This window comes from Falco punctatus (genome assembly GCF_963210335.1).
Source record: "Falco punctatus genome assembly, chromosome: 20".
Classification (NCBI taxonomy): Eukaryota; Metazoa; Chordata; class Aves; order Falconiformes; family Falconidae; genus Falco; species Falco punctatus.
The window spans coordinates 420,448-443,059 of record NC_137600.1 but is presented as its reverse complement, the minus strand read 5'-3'; the positions used below and the strand labels follow the sequence as shown (position 1 = coordinate 443,059).

General features: G+C 47.0%; 1 protein-coding gene across 3 annotated transcripts; it reads left to right on the top strand.

The window, feature by feature from the left end:
* The first annotated feature begins 30 nt into the window (after positions 1 to 30).
* ANXA4 (annexin A4) lies at positions 31 to 20,869 on the top strand. 3 transcript variants are annotated; one of them, XM_080370130.1, is made up of 15 exons: positions 31 to 174; positions 4,720 to 4,847; positions 5,621 to 7,494; positions 11,363 to 11,419; positions 12,378 to 12,453; positions 12,871 to 12,965; positions 13,240 to 13,353; positions 13,527 to 13,617; positions 14,712 to 14,791; positions 15,741 to 15,797; positions 17,448 to 17,541; positions 18,060 to 18,155; positions 18,610 to 18,668; positions 19,001 to 19,123; positions 19,425 to 20,869. In XM_080370130.1, the coding sequence occupies exons 4-15, from the start codon at positions 11,417 to 11,419 to the stop codon at positions 19,482 to 19,484; spliced, it is 948 nt and encodes a 315-aa protein (XP_080226256.1). In that variant the 5' UTR covers positions 31 to 174; positions 4,720 to 4,847; positions 5,621 to 7,494; positions 11,363 to 11,416; the 3' UTR covers positions 19,485 to 20,869. The 3 variants fall into 3 exon arrangements, with proteins under 3 accessions (XP_080226256.1, XP_080226255.1, XP_080226257.1); XM_080370129.1 differs by lacking the exons at positions 31 to 174; positions 4,720 to 4,847; positions 5,621 to 7,494 and adding an exon at positions 7,594 to 8,008; XM_080370131.1 differs by lacking the exons at positions 31 to 174; positions 4,720 to 4,847; positions 5,621 to 7,494 and adding an exon at positions 9,383 to 10,682.
* The last annotated feature ends 1,743 nt before the right edge of the window (positions 20,870 to 22,612 follow it).

The window sequence follows — 22,612 nt, the reverse complement described above, 5'->3', positions numbered from 1 at the left end:
CTGTGGGATGGCAACAATGTTTACCCTTTGCACAGCCCTTTTTCCTGCATCACTGTTGGGCTTGGGCTTCCAGCGACGCCAACAAGACTGGATCAGCATGTTGAAAACAGACCTAATTCTTGTGTCCGCCATCCCCCAGCATCTGAAGACTTTCAAGATGCACATGGCTCTCAGGCAAGTAAAATTGTCAGTGATTATATTTTTACGATGTTGGATGCACAGATCTAAAAGTGCATCGCTGTACAGTTGCTTATCTGCTGAGCCACCATGCCTCTTCAGTACGGTTAATGCTTCACCTCTTCCGTCATCCTTGTTCTTGACAGTTCCTGTAGGTAAGGGTCTACAAGCCCACCCTACAGACCTCAAAGTCTTCCTTGACCACTGTCATTCTCCCATAGTTCATAGGGTGCTGTGGGGTATCTGCACCTCATTTCCAAGTGTCCTGTACGAGATACTGTAGGTCCACACAGCTGAAACTGCAATCATTTCAGCCAGCCAGCTAACAAAAGTGTGAAAGCTGTCCTTTTTCATTTAGCAGGCTTTAAATGTCATTAAACTCTGCTCAGCTGTGGTTTGGGGCTATACGATGAGTTGCCAGTGGCCAACACAGAAGAGTCACTTGCCTTTCACATTAAATATGAACTGGGTAAAGTCTCAGTTGCTTCTATCCTTTTTACATTATTATTTTTTTGTAATTACTCTAACCTGTGAAAGATCCCCAGACATCTATTAAGACTGAGGTAAAACACCCCGTGCACAAAGAGAGTCCAATAATAAGTGATTTCTGGGGACTCTGCAGAACTGAACAATTTCCAAGGAAATTGGGCATCTCGGTACAGTACAGGGAAATGACTCATTTCCAACTAAAGAAGATAAAGCCTACTGCCGTGCAGAGAGCTTGCAGATGCACTGCTGAATATCCTAACTAGGGACTGAGAAGTACTCTTTTTTTTTTTTTTTTTTTCCCCTCTTTTTTTTTTCTTTTTAAAGGTACCTGGGAGTGCTGAGGCATAATGCAGACAAGTGTCAGACCCACATACAACTATGGGGCCTTGATGTTCTGGCCACAGGCGTGCAAACTGTCGGTGACCATTTTGGGGACCAAAAGCACAGCAGAAGCCTATCATCGGTTGCAGATGCTGCTGATATTCTTTATTGCAGAAGGCACAAGGCTCGGCTGCACTGCTGCAGTTCCAGTGACCTTCATAGGGACCAGAAAGAACCGAGTCTGAAAGCTGTAAGGGAAAAAGCTCATCAGTGATTGCCAGCAGAGACATGATCTAGTCCTTCTCTGCCGTTAGCCTGGAGCAAATCCAGGCTGCTCACAAATTTGTCCCATTGCAGAGAGAAACCTCAATCTAACTAATACCATGAATTCTAAACACCAAGATTTAGCTGTTAAAATCCCATGATGCTAGGTTTAAAATATTTGAGTCCCAGTGATGTGGTCAGCAGAGCTGTTTGCCTGCATATTGTCTCCCTGATCCCTGGTTCCCTTATACCGCTAAGAAAATACAACCAAATCCCCAGGAAGAAGCACATTAATACAGCTGCATCCCTCTTGATCAAACTTTCCAGACAGCTCAGCATTTTCTAAATAAAAACATACGTTTGGAAAGGTTTCATCCGATTAACCTAAAAGCGAGGGCACACCGACCTCTTCTGGACATTTCGAGAGGCGGCAGCGAGGTAGAAAAGCGCCTGCACGGTTTTCTGTGCCTGGTGATGCACAGCTATCCTGGGGCAAGAAAGGAATGGTCATGTTCTCCTGTATTCATTGCATATTAAGTCTTCTCATCCAGCTATTTTTATCTCGATAAGGATGTTCCCTTAACGGCACACGTTTAGTGCAAAAATCTCAGTTGAGCTTCTCACCAGCTGAAGGGTAGTAGAGCCACGATTTTATCCATCTCTCTTTCTGCCCATGATTTTCTGGAATCCAAGGGTTTATTTTAAGCACAGAGTAGTGGCCTGAAAACACTACTGGTACAACCAGAAAAACCATCACCTTACCACTCCCAAGAAAACGGTCAACTCTCAAGCGTACTATCACGTAGCTAGTAATGTGGCTAGGGTCAGAGCTCTGCAACGGATCAAAAAGCCTTGAAACTCACACCTGTATTTTACCTGTTTAAAAAATAAATTTCCACCTCTTACATGTTTCTCTTTGCCCTTCTAAGACATACTCAACAGCAGCAGCTATGCTTCCCGCAGCTAGAAACCAACATCCTCCATCAACAGCAATAATACCCATGGCCTAGATATATATAATAAGCACACATAAAAATAATTGAGCTGATTAAGATCTGTAGGCTCATGCATGTTTGATGCAATATTAGCACAGCCTGGACCAATACTGCGTACATCAATAGGATTGACCGCCAAGGCAAAAAGAGGCACATATCCCAAGGATCGTGACTTGGCACTACAAATACACGCTCTTGTTTAAAGCAGTTGTTGTTACATGAAGAGAAATTTGCAGGTTTGGGGTTCTCACTGCAAAGGGAGGTAGCTGCATTTCAAGCAGCAGGGTCCTGAGGGTGCCCTCAGGCTTTCGTTGCTCCAAGCAGTCTCACCTGGGCCTCTACCCGGCACATTTTGCCCATCGACCATGACCTCCATTTAAGCACAGGCCCAGAGGTCTCACTCTTTCTCTCGGCAGCTGTAGGGCAGCCCTGGCTGTGGCTCTGTCTTTTGGCTTTGCTGGGTGAGCTCTGGACCGGTGGTGTGAGTAGTGCTGTTCTGTAGCGTTCCCAGCTTGGTTTCCTGGGTAGGCTGATAGGCTCGCTGCCCTGCTTTGCCTTGTGCTCATGGGTGCCTGATGAAGCTGCTTTACTGCCCCGACTGTATTTAGGCACGGGAGGGCTGGGTCCCGTGTGCAGGCTCGTCCTTGGCTTGTTTTCTATTGCGCAGCAGCCCTGCTCACATTGATGTTTAGCTCTAGATGTATCGTGTTAAGATGCTGATGTTTTCCCTGCTCCAAGCCCTGCATAAGCCAGTGAGTTTCTATCATATTCCCATGAAGGAATGAATGCATGTGTGCCATAAAAATTACTCTTAGCTGGGCAGTCATAACTCTGCTTTCATCCCCTAGAGCTGGGTTATAGCCAAATTACACAGCAGCTAAGTAAGATAAAGCTAAACAGAGGTAGATATTAATTAAGAAGAAAAAAGTGAAAGCTACTCATTTCCTCTTCAGAACTATATGTATGCTAATTAAAGTAAACATTCATTAAGCCCATTAAATGAAATTTAGGTTTGATAATGCATTTAAGGCTGCTGGAAGCAATGGTGTAGCAGTTCGTAGCCTGCAGCTTTGGGGAAGGAGAGTTTAGTCTGTACCACAAATAACATATAGCTTCCACAGGGCATTAGGAGTTTCCCTGACTGAACGTCTCTCCCTGGAGCTGGCAAATGCCCTTAGGCCTGGGGCTTAGGTGACATCAATTAGTCTTGATAGCGTGAGTTTGTTCAAGACAAAATTGTATTTGTATAAACTGTAATGTAAATGCAATAATAGTGGTCTAGCCCATCTCTTGTCCTTAATGTAAATAGGCTGCAGCACCACAAGCAGTGTCATTCTGATTGTGCTGCATCCACACTGGGTGATGTCTTCCCAACAAGTGACGGGAATGGCTTACCAAGGCCATGTGAAGGCTTCTGCATGTCTTCTGCCTCAGCCTTAAGCTGTACTGGGGATGTTAAAGCAGACCAGTGTTCCCCCAGTTCAGTTTGAACAGTGTAAGGTGGGACAACACAACTAGGATCAGGAGCAAGCGACAACTTGTATGACTGCAAGGGGATCTTTTGGAGGTGAAGGGGTCACCTCACAAGTGCCCAGCCATCTTCACAACCACACTGCAGAGGTGCTTGCTGACTCCAGCCCCCCTTCAGATGGCATTCGTTGGCACAGGCAGCACACGAAGCTGTCTAACCACCCGTGCCCCAGCAATGTTTGCCTTCCTTGCTGCTTATAGCTGCAGTTAATAAAAGAGAACAGTACAGTGGGCTCATGGCCAAGTGCAGCCTTAAGTTTCTCTGTAAGAGAAAGGCAGAGTGTGTGGGTATATCTGAGATGGTGTCTGCAGAACAGCAGCGTGGAAAGCACTGAGTGCGGTAGCACCCGAGATGCTGTTGTAGCTGTCACTTAGAAATCCTAAGAGCATCCAGGATCTCCTCTTGTGTGCCTGCCTGCAGAATATGCAAGCAGCCCTGTCTTAAAAATCTTGAATTGAAGCACTCTTGAAATGGGGAGTTTGACTCCTGGCTCCTTCATGCAGCTACTCATTGCTGTCTCCCCTCATAGCTTATTTTCTATGGCACGGAGACCACCACGTCTGAGTGGTCTCTTGTTTTAAAGGCACTTCAGGTTAGAGGGATTTTTCTCAAATCCGTTCCTCTCCCCTGTTCCTTCTTGGCTTTACGTGACATGTATGTTTATGTCATCAAGCCAGCCTAGCCAGAGAGCCCTTGACTTGCATAGCAGTACTGGTACGCTGCGCTCACGGCTTTGTAAAGCCTGGATTGCTAAGAGGTGGAGTGCTGCACATTCCCCTGGTAATACTGACCACGTAAAAACAGTGTTTCTAATGGTTATGGTAAAGTAATGAAGAGCTAAGAACACTTTTCTTTCTTACGTGAATTGGAATACTTCAGTCTTCCCACCTCACGTTTCTGGGAATGTGTTTGTCACCTTTCTTCATCTCTCTGTGTTAAAAGGGCTTCGCTCAGATGGCAGAACAGAAGCTTCAGGCTGGCTCTTCCCAGGGGCTTCCCCAAAACAGTTTCTACACCAAGGCTACACATGTGGAAGCAGACATTTCATCTTACACAGTGCTGAACTGGAGGTAAGGAGACGTCCTTGCTCTAAGCATCAGAAGTACCCCTACGTCTTCATAGTGAGTCCTAATATCTGCAGTTAATCTAGTGATTACTCTGATATTAATATGCAGAATGTGAAAATGTTTTACTCTCTTACAAGCGCATGAAAATCAGTGCTTTAGAAAAGCAAGCGCTGGTTTTCAGCCTCCACCCTAACCTCGGCTACTCGCTGCTATGGAGACAGTAGTCTTAACTGAGCTGCAGCATTGCAACATCGCTCCGGCAGCACTCATGCAACAGTTGAATAACCCCATTTTCAGGGGCTGCCAAATGCAAACTGCATTTATACTTCTAGACTCAGGTATGAAAATGAGCATTCCCTTATGAACTTGCTGAAAACACCTGCACAATCCCCAAAGGCCCAGATTCTGGCCCCGACTTCAATCTGTGGCAGATTGGCTAATGACTTTGTTAGTGCCAGGATATGGACCTTGGTGAATGAGGTGAGGCGGGTTCTCTGAAGCTAAAGGCAGATACCTGCTAATCAAAGGCCACAATGAAAATCTCTCCTTCCAGCACTAGGTTCCTCTGCTCTCTGAGGTGCAAATTTAAAAGGCCAAGTCCTTAGGGCAAAAACACAAATGCTGCCGTTTTCTGAGAGGTTTGGCTCTGTTCTCGTTGTGGGACCTGGAATAAATACCTCCTTCCTAACAGGCTGGCTGCTTGAGCTCAATCTATTCACTTAATGCACACTGCCATGTCTTTCTGTGACCTTTAATTTTTATTGTGTGTTTTGTAGAGATGGGAGAACAGCAGGATGGAGCGGGAATACAGAGCAGATATGCAACTGAGTGAAGTCGGGGGTTTTGGAGAACTTTATAACAAGTGGGTTTAAAATCATCAGAGACAACCAGGATATATCAGTGAAAAGAAAAGCAAATGTGCTTTGTCACCTACGACACTGATGGGAACTGTGGCCTTGTCCATTACTGTTCCTCTTTTGATGTAAGGATAGCAAAGCTATGTTAGACACTGCTTCAGGCTGGAGATATTCAAGGATAGCCGTAGCCTTTCCATAATTTAAGAGATGAAGACAACATACTGAAAGCTGAGCAGACCCTAGACAAAGAGCTCCTGGAGAGACAAAGCTCTGTCTCTTCAACCTTGTATAAGAAATTTCTCCTACAGCAACAACCCCTTGCCTTCCTGAAGGGAGCAGCTCCTGCAGCAAGGTACAACAGCGTTCAGGCAGCCATTGCCCTAAACCCCTTGTCCTTCCATCCACCTTCCAGAGAAACTCAGCTAACTCTCAGCATGTTCAGAAGCTTTCATACTTTGGTGGGGTTTTTTTCCTTTCCAATATTCAAATAATCATGATCGTCTGAACTGGATGGCTACGGAGATAGCATCCATGACCAGCCAAGCTTATGGGGAGCTCAGCTGTGTGTTGGGTCAGGATGTGGCTTCTGAAGAGGCTACGCTTGCATGACTAATTCTGGATGGCTAAAAACATCCACGCAAACACTTTGCATCTCCAAGTATTCCTCCCTACTTGGAGCCTCTCCCAGGGGGCAAGAAAAGGTTAAATTATGCAAATCATGAATGGCAGGATTGGTGCAATATTTAAAGGGTAAATAATATCCAAAGAAGATTCATAACTTACAGTCTTAAATAATTACTGTTGCATATACTGTTGACTGCAGTATCAGAGCCATCCAGTCCTCAGGGCTGAAGAGGCTGGAAAGCAAACAGAAGAATGAAGCTTTTGAAAATGCGCAGGCTAAAAAAATCACAGGCAACGTAAGATGAAGAAACACAGCAGTTCTGCTGGCGGATTAAAATGCACGGGTACGGGCCCAAAGCAGGAGGCAGCTGACGTGAGAGGAAGGGATGAGAATGGAAACTTTTAACAGATGTAGGAAGGAGTTTCTCCTTAGTGACTGTTGGTAGTGTGTACCAGTCCACACTGAATCCTGAGTGGGGTAAAGGGCCAGATTCTGCAAGGGAAGAGACTCTGCAACGGAAAAGGAGAGTGCTTGTGGCTTGCACCTTGTTTTTCTGTTACTCCCTGTTCAATGTCCCCCCGTGTCAGCAGAGAGTGAGTAGGTGCTGGCCAGCTGGCCCCTGTGGGCTTGTTTTTGGGAGACTGAGCTGCAGTGGGAGCTATAATAAGCCAGCTGCACAGCCATGCTCACTGCAGCACAGCCTGCATTCATCCCTGCTGCTAAAATTAGGTCTCTGCCAGCAAAAGAGCATGTGCAAAGAGGCACAGGGGTGAGATATAGCTGTCGTATGAGCTGGAAAAAAGAACCTGAGAGGGCTGATTTACCCATTACGATAACTGTACTTTTGGCATCAGGGGAGGCCAGAGTCCCTGAGGATAAACACAAGGAAGATATGTATTATTGCAAGGCTGATTCCCCTCTGTGAGCCTCACGATCTTGTCAAAGGCTGACCCTGGCAGTGTCACATCAGGGTAAAAACTGAAGTCCCTTTGCCTGAAGTGTTTTGACTTGAGGGCGGTGCCATTTACTGAGGCAAAAGCAGGAACTTTTATTAAAGCGATCACTCGTAATGAAATCACGGCTGTTAGTGATGCAAAGCTCTTAGACAAGGGGAAACAATGCTGAAGACCTGGCGAGTTGCTGTGGGAGCAAAGGAGACATAATACAGGTAAGATCTCCCCCCGTGTTGTCTGTGGGGATGAACGGAACTTGCTCAAGGCCGTTGCTGCCTGTGTGCTCCCCGCCGTCGTCCCCCTCGCTCCCCCCTTGGGTATGCCCTTACACGACAGCATAAAGCCAGGCATCGGGCTGGCTGTGCTCTCAGGCTGCCGTCAGAGACCCCCCTCTGTTCCCGGAGATTTTTACAGGCAATGCTGGGGAGCGTGGAAGCCGCCCCAACCTGCCCCGCCACCTTTACTTGCGAGGGCCTCTGTGTAACCCCAAATCTGCACTTCCTAAATGTGCGTGAGGCTCCCTGAGGGATCTCTCCCTGCTCCGGATTACAACCAACTGTTCACGGAAGGGCAGAGGAGCGAGCAGGGCTCGATTGCCTTCCCATCAGGCGTGCCAGAAAAGCTGTTTTGCGCTGACGAGTCCCTCCCGCTCCAGGGCGGGGACTTTGCCATCCAGAACAAGCCGAGCAAAGCTCTCCCCATCCCTGCCAAGGCACCCACTTGGGACAGGTGAGTGCCAAACCGGCTGGGGGGTCCCCTTTGGTATGGGGAAGGGGTTGCATGGCTAGAGGCGCCTGGGAAGGTGCCAAGTGCCGTCCCTGCTTGACAGACCGCAGCGGCTGGTGGCCCGGCCGTGTGGGAGGGGCACTGCCCTTGGCTGGGCAGATGCCGCGTCAGGCCACTGATGCTAAGACATTTAGGGTGTAGGGGCAGCCCTGGAGGGCACAGGCCTGGGCTGAGGAAGGACAGGGAGGCAGGTTGTGGGAAGGAGGAAGATGGCTGACTCTTCCCAGGCACAGGGAGCGCAGGTTTTGCTTCCTATTTCTGCCGTGCCCAAGCTGGCACAACCTCCCTGCTGGATGCTGGAGCGAGGAGCGCATGGCAGGGGGCTTGTGGAGTGACTCCAGGTGGGTGCACAGGCCGAAGTGAGGAGTACAGCACTGTGCTAACTCAGTATTATATTTTTACTCCTTTTGAGGGCAGTGGCCAGGAAAAGGTCACTGTGTGGGAGGTGCTGGGATATTTCAGCTGGCTCGGGGCTCTCCAGCAGAAGGGAGAGCCTTCCCTGAGCTGCAGATTGGGCTGGGATCAGGGTCAGCCACCTCGCCGTGAGCTCCAGAGCCAGGGCACCCAGCCTCCCTGAAGCACAGCCGGCTGTGGAGGGCGCAGGCTGTATCCAGCACAGCTGGCAACAGCTGGCGGTGACAGAGCCATGGAGAAGCTGAGCAGGCATAGGGTGTGGGTTTGTCTTCGAGTAAACGTGCTCCGAATAAAAGAACTAGTCAAGCAAGTCCAGTGTTTGCCTTGCAAGGGGATGGGTCGCAAAGCGGTGGTTTTCCACTCCAGATCCCAGGTGCAGGACTGACAACATGTCCATGACTTGAGGGAAAAAAACAAACCAACCTGTGTTTATATCCTGTTAAGCTGTTGGGAGCTTTGTGTGCCGGGAGCTGTGCGTTCTCTGTGCACAGTCAGGAAAACTTGATTCAGAGCAAGCCTAGGTTTGGGTTGGCCAGCACATATGACAGTTTCAGCAGTTTTCTGAAAACTGAAGTCTATTCTGGATTCAGCTGTTAGAGGACATTGATGTGGACTGACAACTGCCTGATTAGCTGATAAAGCCTACCAGGAAAAGGTCATCCATGGAAAAAATTTGAATAATGGGACAGATGCCTCATACACCTGCACTCGCACCTGGCCACAGTTTTTTGAGCCTGTTCTAAGTCAGGTTTGCTGTACCAGCGAGCTCAGGCCTTTATTCTGGGATGAAGCAAACATCAGGTCAGGGATTAACCAGGCCACCTTAGCGCTTGCTAGCAGACTCTTTGAAGTTCAATTCTTCAAAGCACGGAGCTGCTCCTGTCCTGAAGCTGCTCCTGTCCTGAAGCTGCTTTTCCCCATTTGAGCTGCAAGCCAAGAGCCGTGCTAAGCTGCAAAGCACTGGCAGATCTGTCTGAGCAGTTCCTTTCTCTCCCTACTAGCAAAGGAGAGTTTTAACTCATCTAATGGCCCAGCCTGAGCAGTTCGTGGAGATGCAATCACCTGGGAAAGGGAGGAAAAGGGTTCCAGGGGCAGGGAGGGACTGTTGCAGGAGAACCTGATTGACCCGCTGAGCTCTTCCACCTGTAACTTCAGTGGCTCATCTCTTGTGGCACCGCACACAGAAATACACTGGGAACAAAACAGCATTTGCAGACTTTGCAGTGGGGTTAGCACCGCCGCCTTTTGCAGTGCTCTACTCTTTATATTCCCAGTGACATTTAAGCTGGATAAAGAAATTGGAATCTTAGAGTCAATATTTGATGACATTTCTGTTGTAATTTGATATTGCAGGAGCATTTGCCCTGAATCCAGTACATGCATCCTTTCCTCATGTTTTTGGTTTCTTTCTGCCAGCTCATTTGCACTCAGAATTTTTCTGCCTCCCACCTCCTTTTCCTTGTTTATTGACCTTTCTTTTGCCCTCTAATCAACTTGCTAAAACCAGCCTGTGCAATATCCCTGCTCCTGTGTACAAATCAACTGGATGGTAAAACTGCATTAGAAAAACATCTGTGAAATTCAAAGCCATTATTTAATGTCTGGCTAAAGCAAATAAAGCTGGCTTTATATTTCTGTAAAAAGATGACTTTTCTGAGGTCTAGGTCATAATTTTGACCACTGAAATCTACAATCAAGCGAAAGAAAGCAAACTCAACACTAATAATTTTCCATATGTTGCCTGACTGCCCAGAGTGTAATAATGTACAGATGACCTGGAGAGCACTTGGGAGTGCCTGTGCGTAGCACGTCTGTGGCAAATGTCATGCTAAGAGTAACTTGCCTGAACAGCAGCCTCCAATGGTACTCCGATTTGTAAGAGTCATGTGAAGCATGAGCAAAGACACTCCTGTTCTTGCACAACTGTCTGGGCTCATTGATAGCAGCTATTAAGCACCATGAGAAGGATTAAGGAGAGATGTCGTCAGCCACTGGCATCACCCTTCTGCTTAAGGGCTTTAACGCGAGAACCTCAGCTCATGCTGTGTGGGACTGGAGTTGCAGGGAGGTGAACCTTGTCCTAGTACCTGACATCCTGTCACTGACCAGGGATTTGGGAAAATACTTTGGGTGCGTTCATGTATCGGCCCTATGCATGGAAACAGAATTATGAACAGAAAAAGTAACCCTGGGGAGATTACAAGTAAGTTTTTTGGGTTTGTTTTTTTTTTGTTTGGTTGGTTTTTTTGAGGGCTTTAATAGTCAGTTAAAACTACAGTCTTACAAGGAATTACGCATTGAACTGAACTGGAGAGATGTTGGATACAGCAGTTTTTAATTAAAGGAAGATAATTCTCCTGTCCCAGTCCTTGAGTAAGGTTATCCTTTGCATGCTCATCTAGACATTGATGTTGCCTTTGCCTCCCAGGGGGTATCTGTGAAGGCTGTTGGGACTGTGCAGGCACCCTCACCCTAATTCACTCTCAGTCTCCCACCTGGCAAGGTCAAAGCCATGTGTTTTGAAGGGCATGGGAATCAAGTCTGTTTTCTTTGCTCCCAGGGCAACATTGACTGCTTCTTCTTAAGGCCTCAGCCAGGCTGTCACGCTAGCAATAGAAAAGAAATTTCTTAAATTACTAGTGCTAATCATCTGCTTATGTACCACATCCCTCTTTCAGGCAGGGTGGATGCCCTGGCCCTGCGCTGCTGCTGCAAGCCAGCCTTTGTTCATTCAGTACAAAGCAGGACTGGAAATTCAGGGATACTGCCATGGACATTCAGTAGGGCTGTTCAAGTTAACCCGCTCCATTTTTCTGGCAAGGGTAGGTATATTCTTTTAATTATTTGCTGGAAAACTAACACTTCCTCTGTTTTTTATTACAGTTGTCTAACTGCCTGGAGACGTAGACAATAACAGATTGACCAAATACAAGAGCGATGGTGAGTGTGTGTGTTTTCTTTACCATCCTGTGCCAGGCCTTTGCTCTGATCAGATAACCCTGGGGAGTGTAGCTCAGATAAGGACACAGCAGGAAGAACACTGTCACTGTCTGTCCCTTTATGGGGGGTAAGCTTATCGCTTCTCTCTTGTTCCTCATGCTAGAGGAGAATGACCCACACAGATGGGCTTTTCCATTTGGGGAGTTAATGGAAAATCTCAGCAGATATTAGTTTAAAGAACATTAATTTCTCCAGATAAACTTCCTGGCATATTATTCTTTCCAGGTTCAACCTGCAAGGTAACCATCTATACAGTAGTTATCACTGTGCCTGTTTCAGAAAGCCTAACCTACAGGAGGGTTAAGCAGCGTTTTGCTAATGATTTTCACAGGAACATGGAGAGCTTTGTAAGAGACAGTGCAGCCCCCCAGAAATGGTGCTGGACAGGAGGCAGGAGAAACCTGTTTGGGAATCACTGTTTTGAGCAAAACACAGCACTTCCTGGTGCGTTATTTTACAGAAGGATGGACCTTGGCTGCTCTTAGAGAAGTCAGGGATAGGGCTTGATGGGAGCAACTGCTTCTACAATTTACATGGAAAACTGCTAGGAAGAAGCCCCAGCTGGAATGAACAGAGATGTCAGGCTGCTTGCCATTAGTTAACTGGGAACAAGATACTCCATGGGCAGCTATATGGAGATATTTTCTCCTTTTAGTTGTGTCCCTGTGGCTGACTTCTTATGTGGCTGGGAAGTTCCTCTAGAACAAACTGTTTCTCTTTAGGGTAGGATGGAATCCTGGTATAACATCAGTTGTGTTTGGTGGGTGGGCTTTACTTGCTGTGTCACTGTTTGCATCTTTTGAATGTTCAAATATATTTTTCGTTAGTTCAACTTTACCGCATGTATGTATGTATCACATTTAGTCTGCCTTTCACAACTCCTCTCCTGTGGGTTTAGGCAACAATCAAGGGGGTCTCAAGCTTCAGTGCTGAGCAAGAAGCACAGGCACTAAGGAAGGCTATGAAGGGATTTGGTAAGTTGGGTACCTCCACTGTTAAACCCTCTTTTTTTCCCTCCAAGCACTGGGAATGTTTTGTCTGGTGGTTTGTTAGAGGGGAAGTCTGACCATTTGCATTGCCCCAGTGCCCCAGGAGGGCACTGAAAGGAATTGAGTGACTTGATCAGGCTGAGACTTGAACCCAACTGGAAATCCAAGTCTTGGCTACAAAAACATCCTTAGTCAGGCTCTTGCCTTGTCTCACACTGTGGTACTGCCGTGCCGCTGGCTGGGTTGAGACACTTCTGTATGCTGATCTAGTCCCCAGAGTGCTGATGAGAACCAGGTTGTGTAAGGACCAGAAGATGGCTAATGGCACACTGTGGACAAGACCAGAGCACGCATCTGGTTCTTGTGCAAGCAGCTTGACTGGTTTCCATTGTTTTTCTCCAGGCACAGATGAAGATGCCATCATTGAGATCTTGACCAAACTAAACATTTCCCAACGTCAGCAAGTTCTGATCACCTATAAAAGCAGTATTGGCAGGGTAGGTGGTCTTCAGAGATTAGTGACTGTAGCTTTCACTGGGAGATGAAGACATTTTGGGGGTTATGTCACTTGGGTGAAATGTGAGCAACATCCTAGTGTCCACTACAGTAAGGTTAGCACAGGCTTTCCCTGGCCAAGTTTATTTTGGTCTTGTTCACTTCAGAGCAACTGTTCACCCAAGGAGGGTTGCAGCATGAAGTAGTAAATAAGTTCTTTCTGTTCTCAAAGGCTGTATCTTCTCCCAGCTCCTTTCTCCAATCTCTGTCCTCTAGGACTTGATTGATGACTTGAAGTCTGAGCTAAGTGGGAACTTTGAAAGGGTGATCGTTGGTATGATGACTCCTACCACCATGTACGATGTGCAAGAACTGAGGAGGGCTCTGAAGGTTTGGAAATCTTCCTTTTATGTTGCTTAAGTTCTGGTCAATTTAGTATGATATGGCTTAATTATATTTTATTATTAATGTAGTATTATTAACATATATAATTAAAATAATCCTAGTTGCACATCAAAAAAGTTGTCATAATAACATTGGATCTTGTCTTTGCAATTCCCTAGGGGGCAGGAACAGATGAAGGCTGCCTGATTGAAATTCTAGCTTCTCGCACAAACGAAGAGATTCGGCGCATTAATGAGAACTACAAACTGCGTATGTAGTGCGAAGTACAAGCTGTTATCATACTGCTTGAAAAGTCACTTGTGTGTATGCACAAACATGTGAAGAGGAACGAGAAGGGTCTGTTAGCCTTTAAATGTGACATATCAGCCCATACAGCTATTGCCATTTGTCCAGAGAGAACCTCTGAGTTAAACAGGTGTCAGCAGCTGTGCTGCCAACAGCCTCAAAAGTTCAGATTTCACCCAGAAATTGAATCGCTGTAAATAAAACTGGATGGGGTGATTTTGCCTGTCGGTTGGGTGTCTGTCCATGTGTGGATCTGTTGCCAGTTTTATACTGGCTGTGCTTCTTAATTTTGCCCTGTAGCACTAAATACGATAGCTGGGCTGCTATGATGATAGCCAAGAAGGCCAACAGCATCCTGGCTTGTATGAGAAACAACAGGGCCAGCAGGGCTAGGGCAGTGATTGTCACCCTGTGCTTGGCACTGTACGAGGCTGCACCTTGAATCCTGTGTGCAGTTTTGGGCCCCTCACTACAAGAAAGTCACTGAGGTGCTGCAGTGTGTCCAGGGATGGGCAGCGGAGCTGGGGAAGGGTCTGGTGAGCAAGTCCTCTGAGGAGCAGCTGGGGGAACTTGGGGGGCTTAGCTTGGAGAAAAGGGGGCTCAGAGGGGACCTTCTTGTTCCTTACAACTCCCTGAAAGGAAGCTGTAGCGAGGTGGGGGTCAGTCTCTTCTCCTAAGTAACAAGCAGTAGGATGAGAGGAAACAGCCTCAACTGCACCAGGAGAGGTTTAGATAATAAGAAAAAATTCTTCCCCAAAAGAGTGGTCAAGCACTGAACAGGCTGCCCAGGGAGAGGGTGGAGTCACCAGCCCTGTAGGTATTGAAAAGCCGTGTATATGTGGCACTTGGGAACATGATTTAGTGGTAGCCTTGGCAGTGCTGGGTTAATGGTTGGACTTGATGATCTTAAAGCTTCTTTCCCACCTAAAGATTCTGTGATGTTCAGAGCCCTGAGCACAGTTCTATACCTACCTAGCTTATGGCTGGCAAACATTGTGGACAAACAACAGGTGGTGGACCGGTTACTAACAGATGTCATATGTGTGTGCCCTTGCTAGAATATGGCTGTACCCTGGAGGAGGACATAGTTTCTGACACATCTTCCATGTTTCGAAGAGTCCTCGTGTCCCTCTCGACGGTAAATCCAGGCTAAGGGAAAGGGGGGTGAATCTTCCTGTTGCTGATGAATGTGCCTCTCACTTCGGTGATGAGGTGTTCCAGGCTGGCTTCTGGGTCACTTATTTTGCATTTCACACCCAGCTTCTGGAGGGAGAGGAGCCTGGCCCTGGGTGTGCGTTAGTGCCATGTTGTCTTTTTCATATGGTCCAGCTAAAGGGGATTTCTGCTCCTCCTGTTATCCCAGATCTGGGTTCTTGACCTGCTGGGCAAGAGCCAATCCACATGGAGCTATTTATTGCATGTCTGTGCAGAGATGGGTTCTGGGTGGTAAATCCACAAAGCTAGCACGCCTCAACACATAGTAAAACCTTTTATACACTTTGAACAATTGTTTAAGTTTAGTCACACTTAATTTTCATCGGTCCTTACGAGCCTCATCTCCATTTAAAGGTACAGCTTACTTTTTTTGCATGGGGCATGTTCTGTGGGGAGGGGGCATTTTTAGTAGGGGGCTTTCTTTGCTCGAGGGTGGATCTTTTAGTATGCTAATTAGGATAGTTGACACATAGTTCCAGTAATTTTCTGTTTACTCTCATTAAGGATTTGGGATTCCTTGTGCTTACCTTGTTGTGTCCCAGCGTATTTATGGTGTCTGTGCCTTCTCCCAAGGCTGTGTTTTATTAACTGTTCCTAAGGATTTAACTAACAACCTCTGTTTTTCAAATTCTTTCTCGTTTTTCACTATATTTACATTTCCCCCTCTCTTTATTTTTTAAAGTAAGTAATTCTTGTATCAGTTTCAAAAGGAAGCACAAATTACATCTGAGCCATATTTTGCTGCATTTTTAAGCTGCTATTCAATTTTAAGGATCCCATTGTGCATCTCCAGTAACTCGTTTTGAATGGGGAATTTGCAGGAACTGCTTCCACTCTGGTGAACGGAGTTTTTCATCCTTGTATCTCTGCAGGGTAACAGGGATGAGGGAATGTATGTGGATGATGCCCTTGCTCAACAAGATGCCCAGGTGTGTAGCAATTTCCTTCCTTGGAAGAATTGTCTGTTCTTGTACCTGTGATGCGTGGTGAATCCTTACTTTTTCTAGACCTCATCTGTTTTGTTTCAAGGTAGAACAGTAAGCCTGAAGCTGTGCTAGACAGCAGCACCCTAGGTGGAGACCTGGGCTCTGTTCTCAGGTTTGACCCTTAGAGAAGCCTCTTCACTGTTCTGACTCAGCCGGTGAAATGGAGATAATGGTTCTAGCCTCCTTTGCAAGGCCGTGGGGAAAAGTCTCTGGACAGGCTGGGTGTGTGGGGGGAGAGGTGGCATTTCACTTGAGAGCTTCTGTGCTTTGTTAGTATTTGTTGTAAAATATCTGTGACCTAGACAAGCAGCAGGCCAGCAGTGCTTAGGCACCAAGGATCTCCTTGTATGATAAGGTGACCTGCCTAGTGTATGAGGGAAAGGCTGTGGATGTTGTCTGCCTAGACTTTAGTAAAACCTTTGACGCCATCTCCCACAGCATTCTCATGGCTTGTGTGGGCGCACTCTTCTCTGGGTTAAAAGCTGGCTGGACAGCCAAGCCCAGAGCGTGGTGGTGGATGGAGATACATCCCACTGGCGGCCGCTCACGAGTGGTGTTCCCCAGGGCTCAGGGCTGGGGCCAGCTCTGTTTAATATTTTTACCAACAATCTGGAAGAGGGGATCGAGTGCACCCCCAGTCAGTTTGCAGATGACACTGAGCTTGAGGGGAGCATTGATCCGTTTGAGGAAGGGGGCTCTGCAGGGGGGTCTGGGTCGGTGGGGTCAATGGGCTGAGGCCGCTGGATGAGGTTCAACAGGGCTCAGTGCTGGGCCCTGCACTGGGGTCACAATAACCCCACGAAACGCTACAGGCTGGGGGCAGAGGGGCTGGGAAGCTGCCTGTGGGGAAGGACCTGGGGGTGCTGGCTGATGGCTGGCTGAACATGAGCCAGCAGTGTGCCCAGGTGGCCAAGGGGGCCAACAGCATCCTGGCTCGTATCTGAAACAGCGTGGCCAGCAGCACAAGGGCTGCGATCAATCGATCGTCCTCCTGTACTTGGCAGTGGTGAGGCCGCACCTCGAATCCTGTGTTCAGTTGGGCCTTCACTTCAAGAGGACATTGAGGTGCTGGAGCGTGTCCAGAGATGGTCAGCGGGGCTGGTGAAGGGGCTGGAGCACCAGCCTGATGGGGGGCAGCTGAGGGAACTGGGGGCGTTTAGCCTGGAGAGAAGGCGGCTGGGCAGGGGGGAACATTATTTCTGTCTACAATTACCTGAAAGGAGGCTGTAGCGAGGTGGGTGTCAGACTCTTCTCCCCAGTAGCAAGTAATTGGATGAGAGGAAAAATCCTCAAGTGCCAGAGGATGTTTAGATTTGCTATCAGGAACAGTTTCTGTACTGGATAGGGTCTGACTGGAACAGGCTGCCCAGGGACATGGTGGAGTCACCATCCCTGGAGGTATTTAAAAGACATGTAGATGTGGCACTTGGGAACATGGTTTAGTGGTGGCCTTGGCAGTGCTGCGTTAACACTTGGACTTGATGATCTTAAATGTCTTTTCCACCTAAATGATTCTATGAAGTAAAAATCTCATCTTGTATGCACCTGTTCTTCTCCATGAGCCTCACCTTGTCCCTTGATAATGTCTTCAAGTGCCTGTATGAAGCTGGGGAGAAGAAATGGGGAACAGATGAGGTACAATTTATGGCCATCCTCTGTACACGGAACAGATGCCACCTGCTACGAGGTAGGACCCTCTGCGGTGTTCTGGATTTTTTTTCCTTGTTTGAGGACAATAATTTTGTAGGAGCTTTGTACTTGTTCGTTAACTGATTGTGAACTCTTCCTAAGCCAGCAGGTATCCTAGAGCCCAGTCCCATTCAGTTCTTTAAGACCGTTTCATTCCCTCCTGAGACGAAAAAGGGACTTGAGAAAAACATCAGTACAACTTGCTCCAGCCTGTAAATTGGAGATAATGAAGTGTGACTCCCATTGGGACAGAGCTAAGCATTTAAACTGCCATCATTAACTAGCAGTTCTTGAAAATGCTAGCAGCAGTGGTAGGCCAATTAGCAAGACAGTTGATAATTAAAATGAATTATTTCTGTGGGACAGCCCAAATTTAGCTTACAATGTCACAATAATGGTACAATGTTCATACAGAGCATGAGGAGCTTGATCTTGCAAAGTGATCCTCAGTGGTTTACACACTGTATGCCCTGAAGCATCTCACTTGCTCTTTTTATCACCAACTCTTCCTCCTAGTTTTCGATGCCTACAGAGGGATTGCTAATAAGGACATAACAGACAGCATTAAATCGGAGATGTCAGGAGACCTTGAAGATGCTTTGTTAGCTGTGGGTGAGTTCCCTGCTTTTAAACTTTGTCTACAACATAATTAAATAATTAGAGATATTGTATCTTGCCCTGGCTGGCTGTGTACATGGCTTCAGGAGGCAGATACTATATCTTTTTTGCAAGCCACAGTGTTTTAATCTTTGCAGATACAACCGGGTGAGAAAGCTCTGTACTTTATGATATTGCTTGCTTCCCCAAGTGATGCTTTGGTAGCTGACGTTTGCTGTCAGGAAGTATTAAATCCTTAAAGAAAATATGACTGAGCACTGGGCTTGGAGACATCAATTTATGGCAGGTCACTGACTATGGATGTCTGCATTGTACTTGCTGTTTGTTGGCCCTGAATTACATCTTTACAGAATAAACACCTTGCCTGAAAAAGTGCTGTAAAGGTTTGGAAGACTTTCTCCTTCAGTTTTTATTGGCCTTAATTCTCTTGTTCTTGTCTCCCTTACAGTAAAGTGCATGCGAAATAAACCTGCATATTTTGCTGAAAGATTGTATAAATCCATGAAGGTAAAGAGCTTTTGGTGCAAGATCACTGGGTTTCCATGCTCAAGTCAGTAGCATGACAGCAATTATTAGATAAAGGGAAACTCTGCTGTTAACTGGGGGGGGGCAGGGGGAGGAAGAAAAAAAAAAAAAAAAAGCCTGAGCTTCTATATGGACCTCTCTTCCCTCAGGAAGCTCAGAGCAACACGCTTACGCAGCAGCGAGCTGCTAGTGGATAGCTCCATTAATGCAAAAATGTTCTAATTAGGAACAGATCCCACAGAAGACCAAGTGATAAAACCTTTGTGTCTGTTGCTGGTGCTCTGTAGTTGCAGACAGTTGGTTTATTCCTTTAGGGCTTGGGAACAGATGACAACACGTTGATCCGAGTGATGGTGTCCCGTGCTGAGATAGATATGCTGGACATCAGAAGGGAATTCCTGACCATGTATGGGAAATCGCTCTACTCCTTCATTAAGGTACGCTTTTCAGGGTTGGAAACGCAGCTGGATTTGCTAAGCAGCTTGAAAGAGACAGGTCTCCACTTGACACCCACTGGGTATTTTAGAGGAGGTGAAATGAAGGAGACTTTATGTGCTGAATGTACTAAGAACATTCAGGAATATTTATGAAAATATTTATGAAAATATTCCTGAATGTTCTTAGTTCTTAAATTGTCAAAGAGGATACAAACCCTACAACAAATTGCATGTGCTGGAAAGAACACAGCCTCTATGGAGCTGTAAACCTAATTGTGTTCATTTTTGCTTTTCTCTCTAGGGAGACTGCTCAGGGGACTATAGAAAAGTTCTGCTCAGACTCTGTGGTGGGGACGATTAAAGGATGCCTGGTGTACGGCCTGGGTGATGGGAAGCAGCTGATCATAACCATTTCTTTCTTTTTAATTTTTCCCAAATACCTTATTACTTGCTGTGAGTATTGACTTGGGTTAGTTAATGCTCTGGTTAGATAACGGCCATTCTGGTTGACCCTTTTGATACGCTTTTATGCTTGGAACACCCATTTGTTTACTAATTGGGCTAGTAAAGCCCATCTTAAACAGAATGCCGTAACCAAATACATAAAAGCTAGGTTGTTTCCTGGCGAGCTGTCCCTTTGCCATTGCATTCACCCGCAAAACTTATCAACTGAAGCAAACTTGGATGTAGAATGTGAGAGGCTGCACAGGGAAAAATTAACCTCATCAGTACATGGAGACCTCAGAATGCAGGCTTGCTTCAGTTTTTGCAAGATAATTAAAACCCAAAGAAATCAATCATCTAAAATACAAGCACGTTTAGAGCTTAACTTGCTCTCTGTTAGTGTGGAGCATTAACAGCCTTGCTGCTCTTTATGTATATGTTGCCTATAGATCTGTAGATAGGGAAGATGTCACTGGTGACATCAGAAAAAACTCTTGCTGCCCTGATTACAGAGCAGCCCCGTATTCTTGGTCTGTCTTCCTTGACCCATGGGAGTATAAATCATCAGGGTTACATTACAGACCCTTCCTCTGGATGAATTGATGCCACCAGAACAGTGCCTTTTAAGGAATGACCTGTCCCCAAAGATGCATGTTATCAGCACTACGTGATGCCTTAGCCTGGGGTGCCTCGTACCGGGGTGGCTCACCAGATCTCACAACGTGGGCTGGTTGGGGCCCATGTAACGCCACCGTTAGAAGGTCCCATTTTTGTGCCTGTCCCTGACTTGGACTTCCACACCCACCTCTGGAAGAGACTTTTCCCCCAGGCCCCGCACCCCTGCCTGTTAAGCTGAGCGTTGTTTTCACTACAAAAATACAGCTCTTGTTTGGCTTAGCAATTTTAAATTTTTTTAGCTGTTGGTATATAATCCTGTTTTGAAGGCGTCAGACTGAGTTTCAAATTTGGAAGCACAAATACCAGCATGGCCTACACCCAATTCTGTCACTCAATTTCTTCTAAACTAGGCTACTGTTGGCTTGAATAGGACATACTTCTGTGGCCTCAAACAAAGTAATTTTCTTTCTTGCTTTGTGCTGTAATTGAAGACACATTCCTTAGTTTTGGTGGGAGAGGATGCAGGGCTTTTTCCAGTTCCACTGAAACATTCTGCTCAGTGAAAGAAAAATTGTCTTACCCAGTACAACAGGCTAACAGATGCACTCAGGCTTGGTTTTGTGTTTCAGTGCCTCGTTTTATGTTGCTGACTTTTTAGGAATGAATAAACAATTCTTTCCCATACCTTCTGCCACAGCTGTGTATTCTGGGAGAGAATGATTAAATAACTGTGTCCTTGGGGTTTTTTCAACAACTTCTGTGCTCCAGTGCTTTTTCTGTTAAGTGTGGACCTCCATACACCAGCTGAGTGGGGAGAGGCTGCAGGAGATGACTACCAGCCCTTCCGAGCGGGGTGCCCAGGGCCCTGTCCCCCTGGCTGGAATACCGCTCCAGCAGCAGCTGTCCCCTGCTCCTTAGAGAGGCAGATCCATTGCCCCCACCCCTGTGGGCCCACCGCGGGGGGGATGCTGGTCTTGTCCGAAAAGCAGATTCGTGGCCCCTTGTGCAATAAATCAATTTTCACGCTCTCGGGGAGACATCACTTATTTATGGCGCAAAGCTGGGGGCGAGGTGGTGCTCCACAAGGCCAGGCCACCACATGGGGCTCCCCACGGCATATTCCTACACAGAGACTATAACATTAGTAAGTTACCAAGTCCATTCTCTACAAGATTGGTTCGTGATTGTGTATATAATTATAATATGGTTACACAACATCACACATGCTCAGGGGAGGGGTCTTCACCTGGGCAAGGGTTTTTTTGATCTAGGGGTGTGATTTTTAGTATTATAATGTGTGTAGTTCGGTTCAGGATACACGGACCTTGAGTCTTCTTGCCAAGTTGGCAATGCATCCTCAAAGTATCCTCTTTACCCGTTTCTTCAAAGCCTAATTGTTCCCGAGCATCCTTGCCCAAAGGATGGCTGTGCACTCTCCTGCTTGCAGCCTAAATTTGGCAACTGAACCTATAGGAACCATACCTTGCACAAAACAATTGGGCTGTCCTAAATGTTAGGAGTTATCCTTTGACACTGTAAATCCCTGTCCAGCCACACTTTGAGAAACGCTGTGCAAAATCCCACGTGCATGCTGCGTCTGGGGGGTGATCACCAGCGGGGGGTGGGGGGTGGGGGCAGAGCTGGGCGTGCATTCCCCCCTGCCACAATGACCTTGGTCCCGCTTTCAGCCAACTCCGGGTGGGCTGCACTCCCCCAGCAGCCTGTCTTCTCCCACGGCCGGTGCTGGGGGCTCCGACAAGGTGCTCCCCTGGCCCCGCTCTGTGTTCCCTGCCCTTCCCAAGGCTGCCTCGTGCTCCGAGTCCCTTCCTTCGCTGCTGTAACAGCTTTGGGGAGTCTGCTCAGCCTCAGCTTTGTGCCCAGGTGTGTTTAATCTATAGCTATAGTAGCAGAGGAATTTTACTAATGTGCTTAATTGTAAATGTTGCAGCTACTCTATCCGTGGCGTTGCCCAGCCATACAGCGCTGTGCTGGGTAGTTTAACTACTAGTAGGTAGGAGCTGGTCCAAAACCAAAGCATGAGCTGAGGGTGCTGGAAGGGGCCAGGAGAAGAGGTCGTAAAGAGGATAAGAGGAAGATGATGAAGGAGAGGATGAAGAAAGGATGAAGGTGTCCCAAACGACCACCAGAGGACTCCTGACCCATTGGACCACACATGTAGTAAGTGCATAGGTATAGTTCGTTCTTGGAATTGTAATGAATGTGCTAATAGTTTCTCAGAAATGTCATTGATATGCACAGATCGGCCATTCAAAGACAAATGAATGAAGTCAGGATGGACGCGGGCGGAACTTATCCCCCGTGCATCCAGCACCGAAAACAAAGCATGCCTGCTTCCCAGCGCTCCACACCGGGAACTGGAGGGGTTCGCCTCCGGTTTTTCAGTATCAGGTAACCACCAAGGCAGAG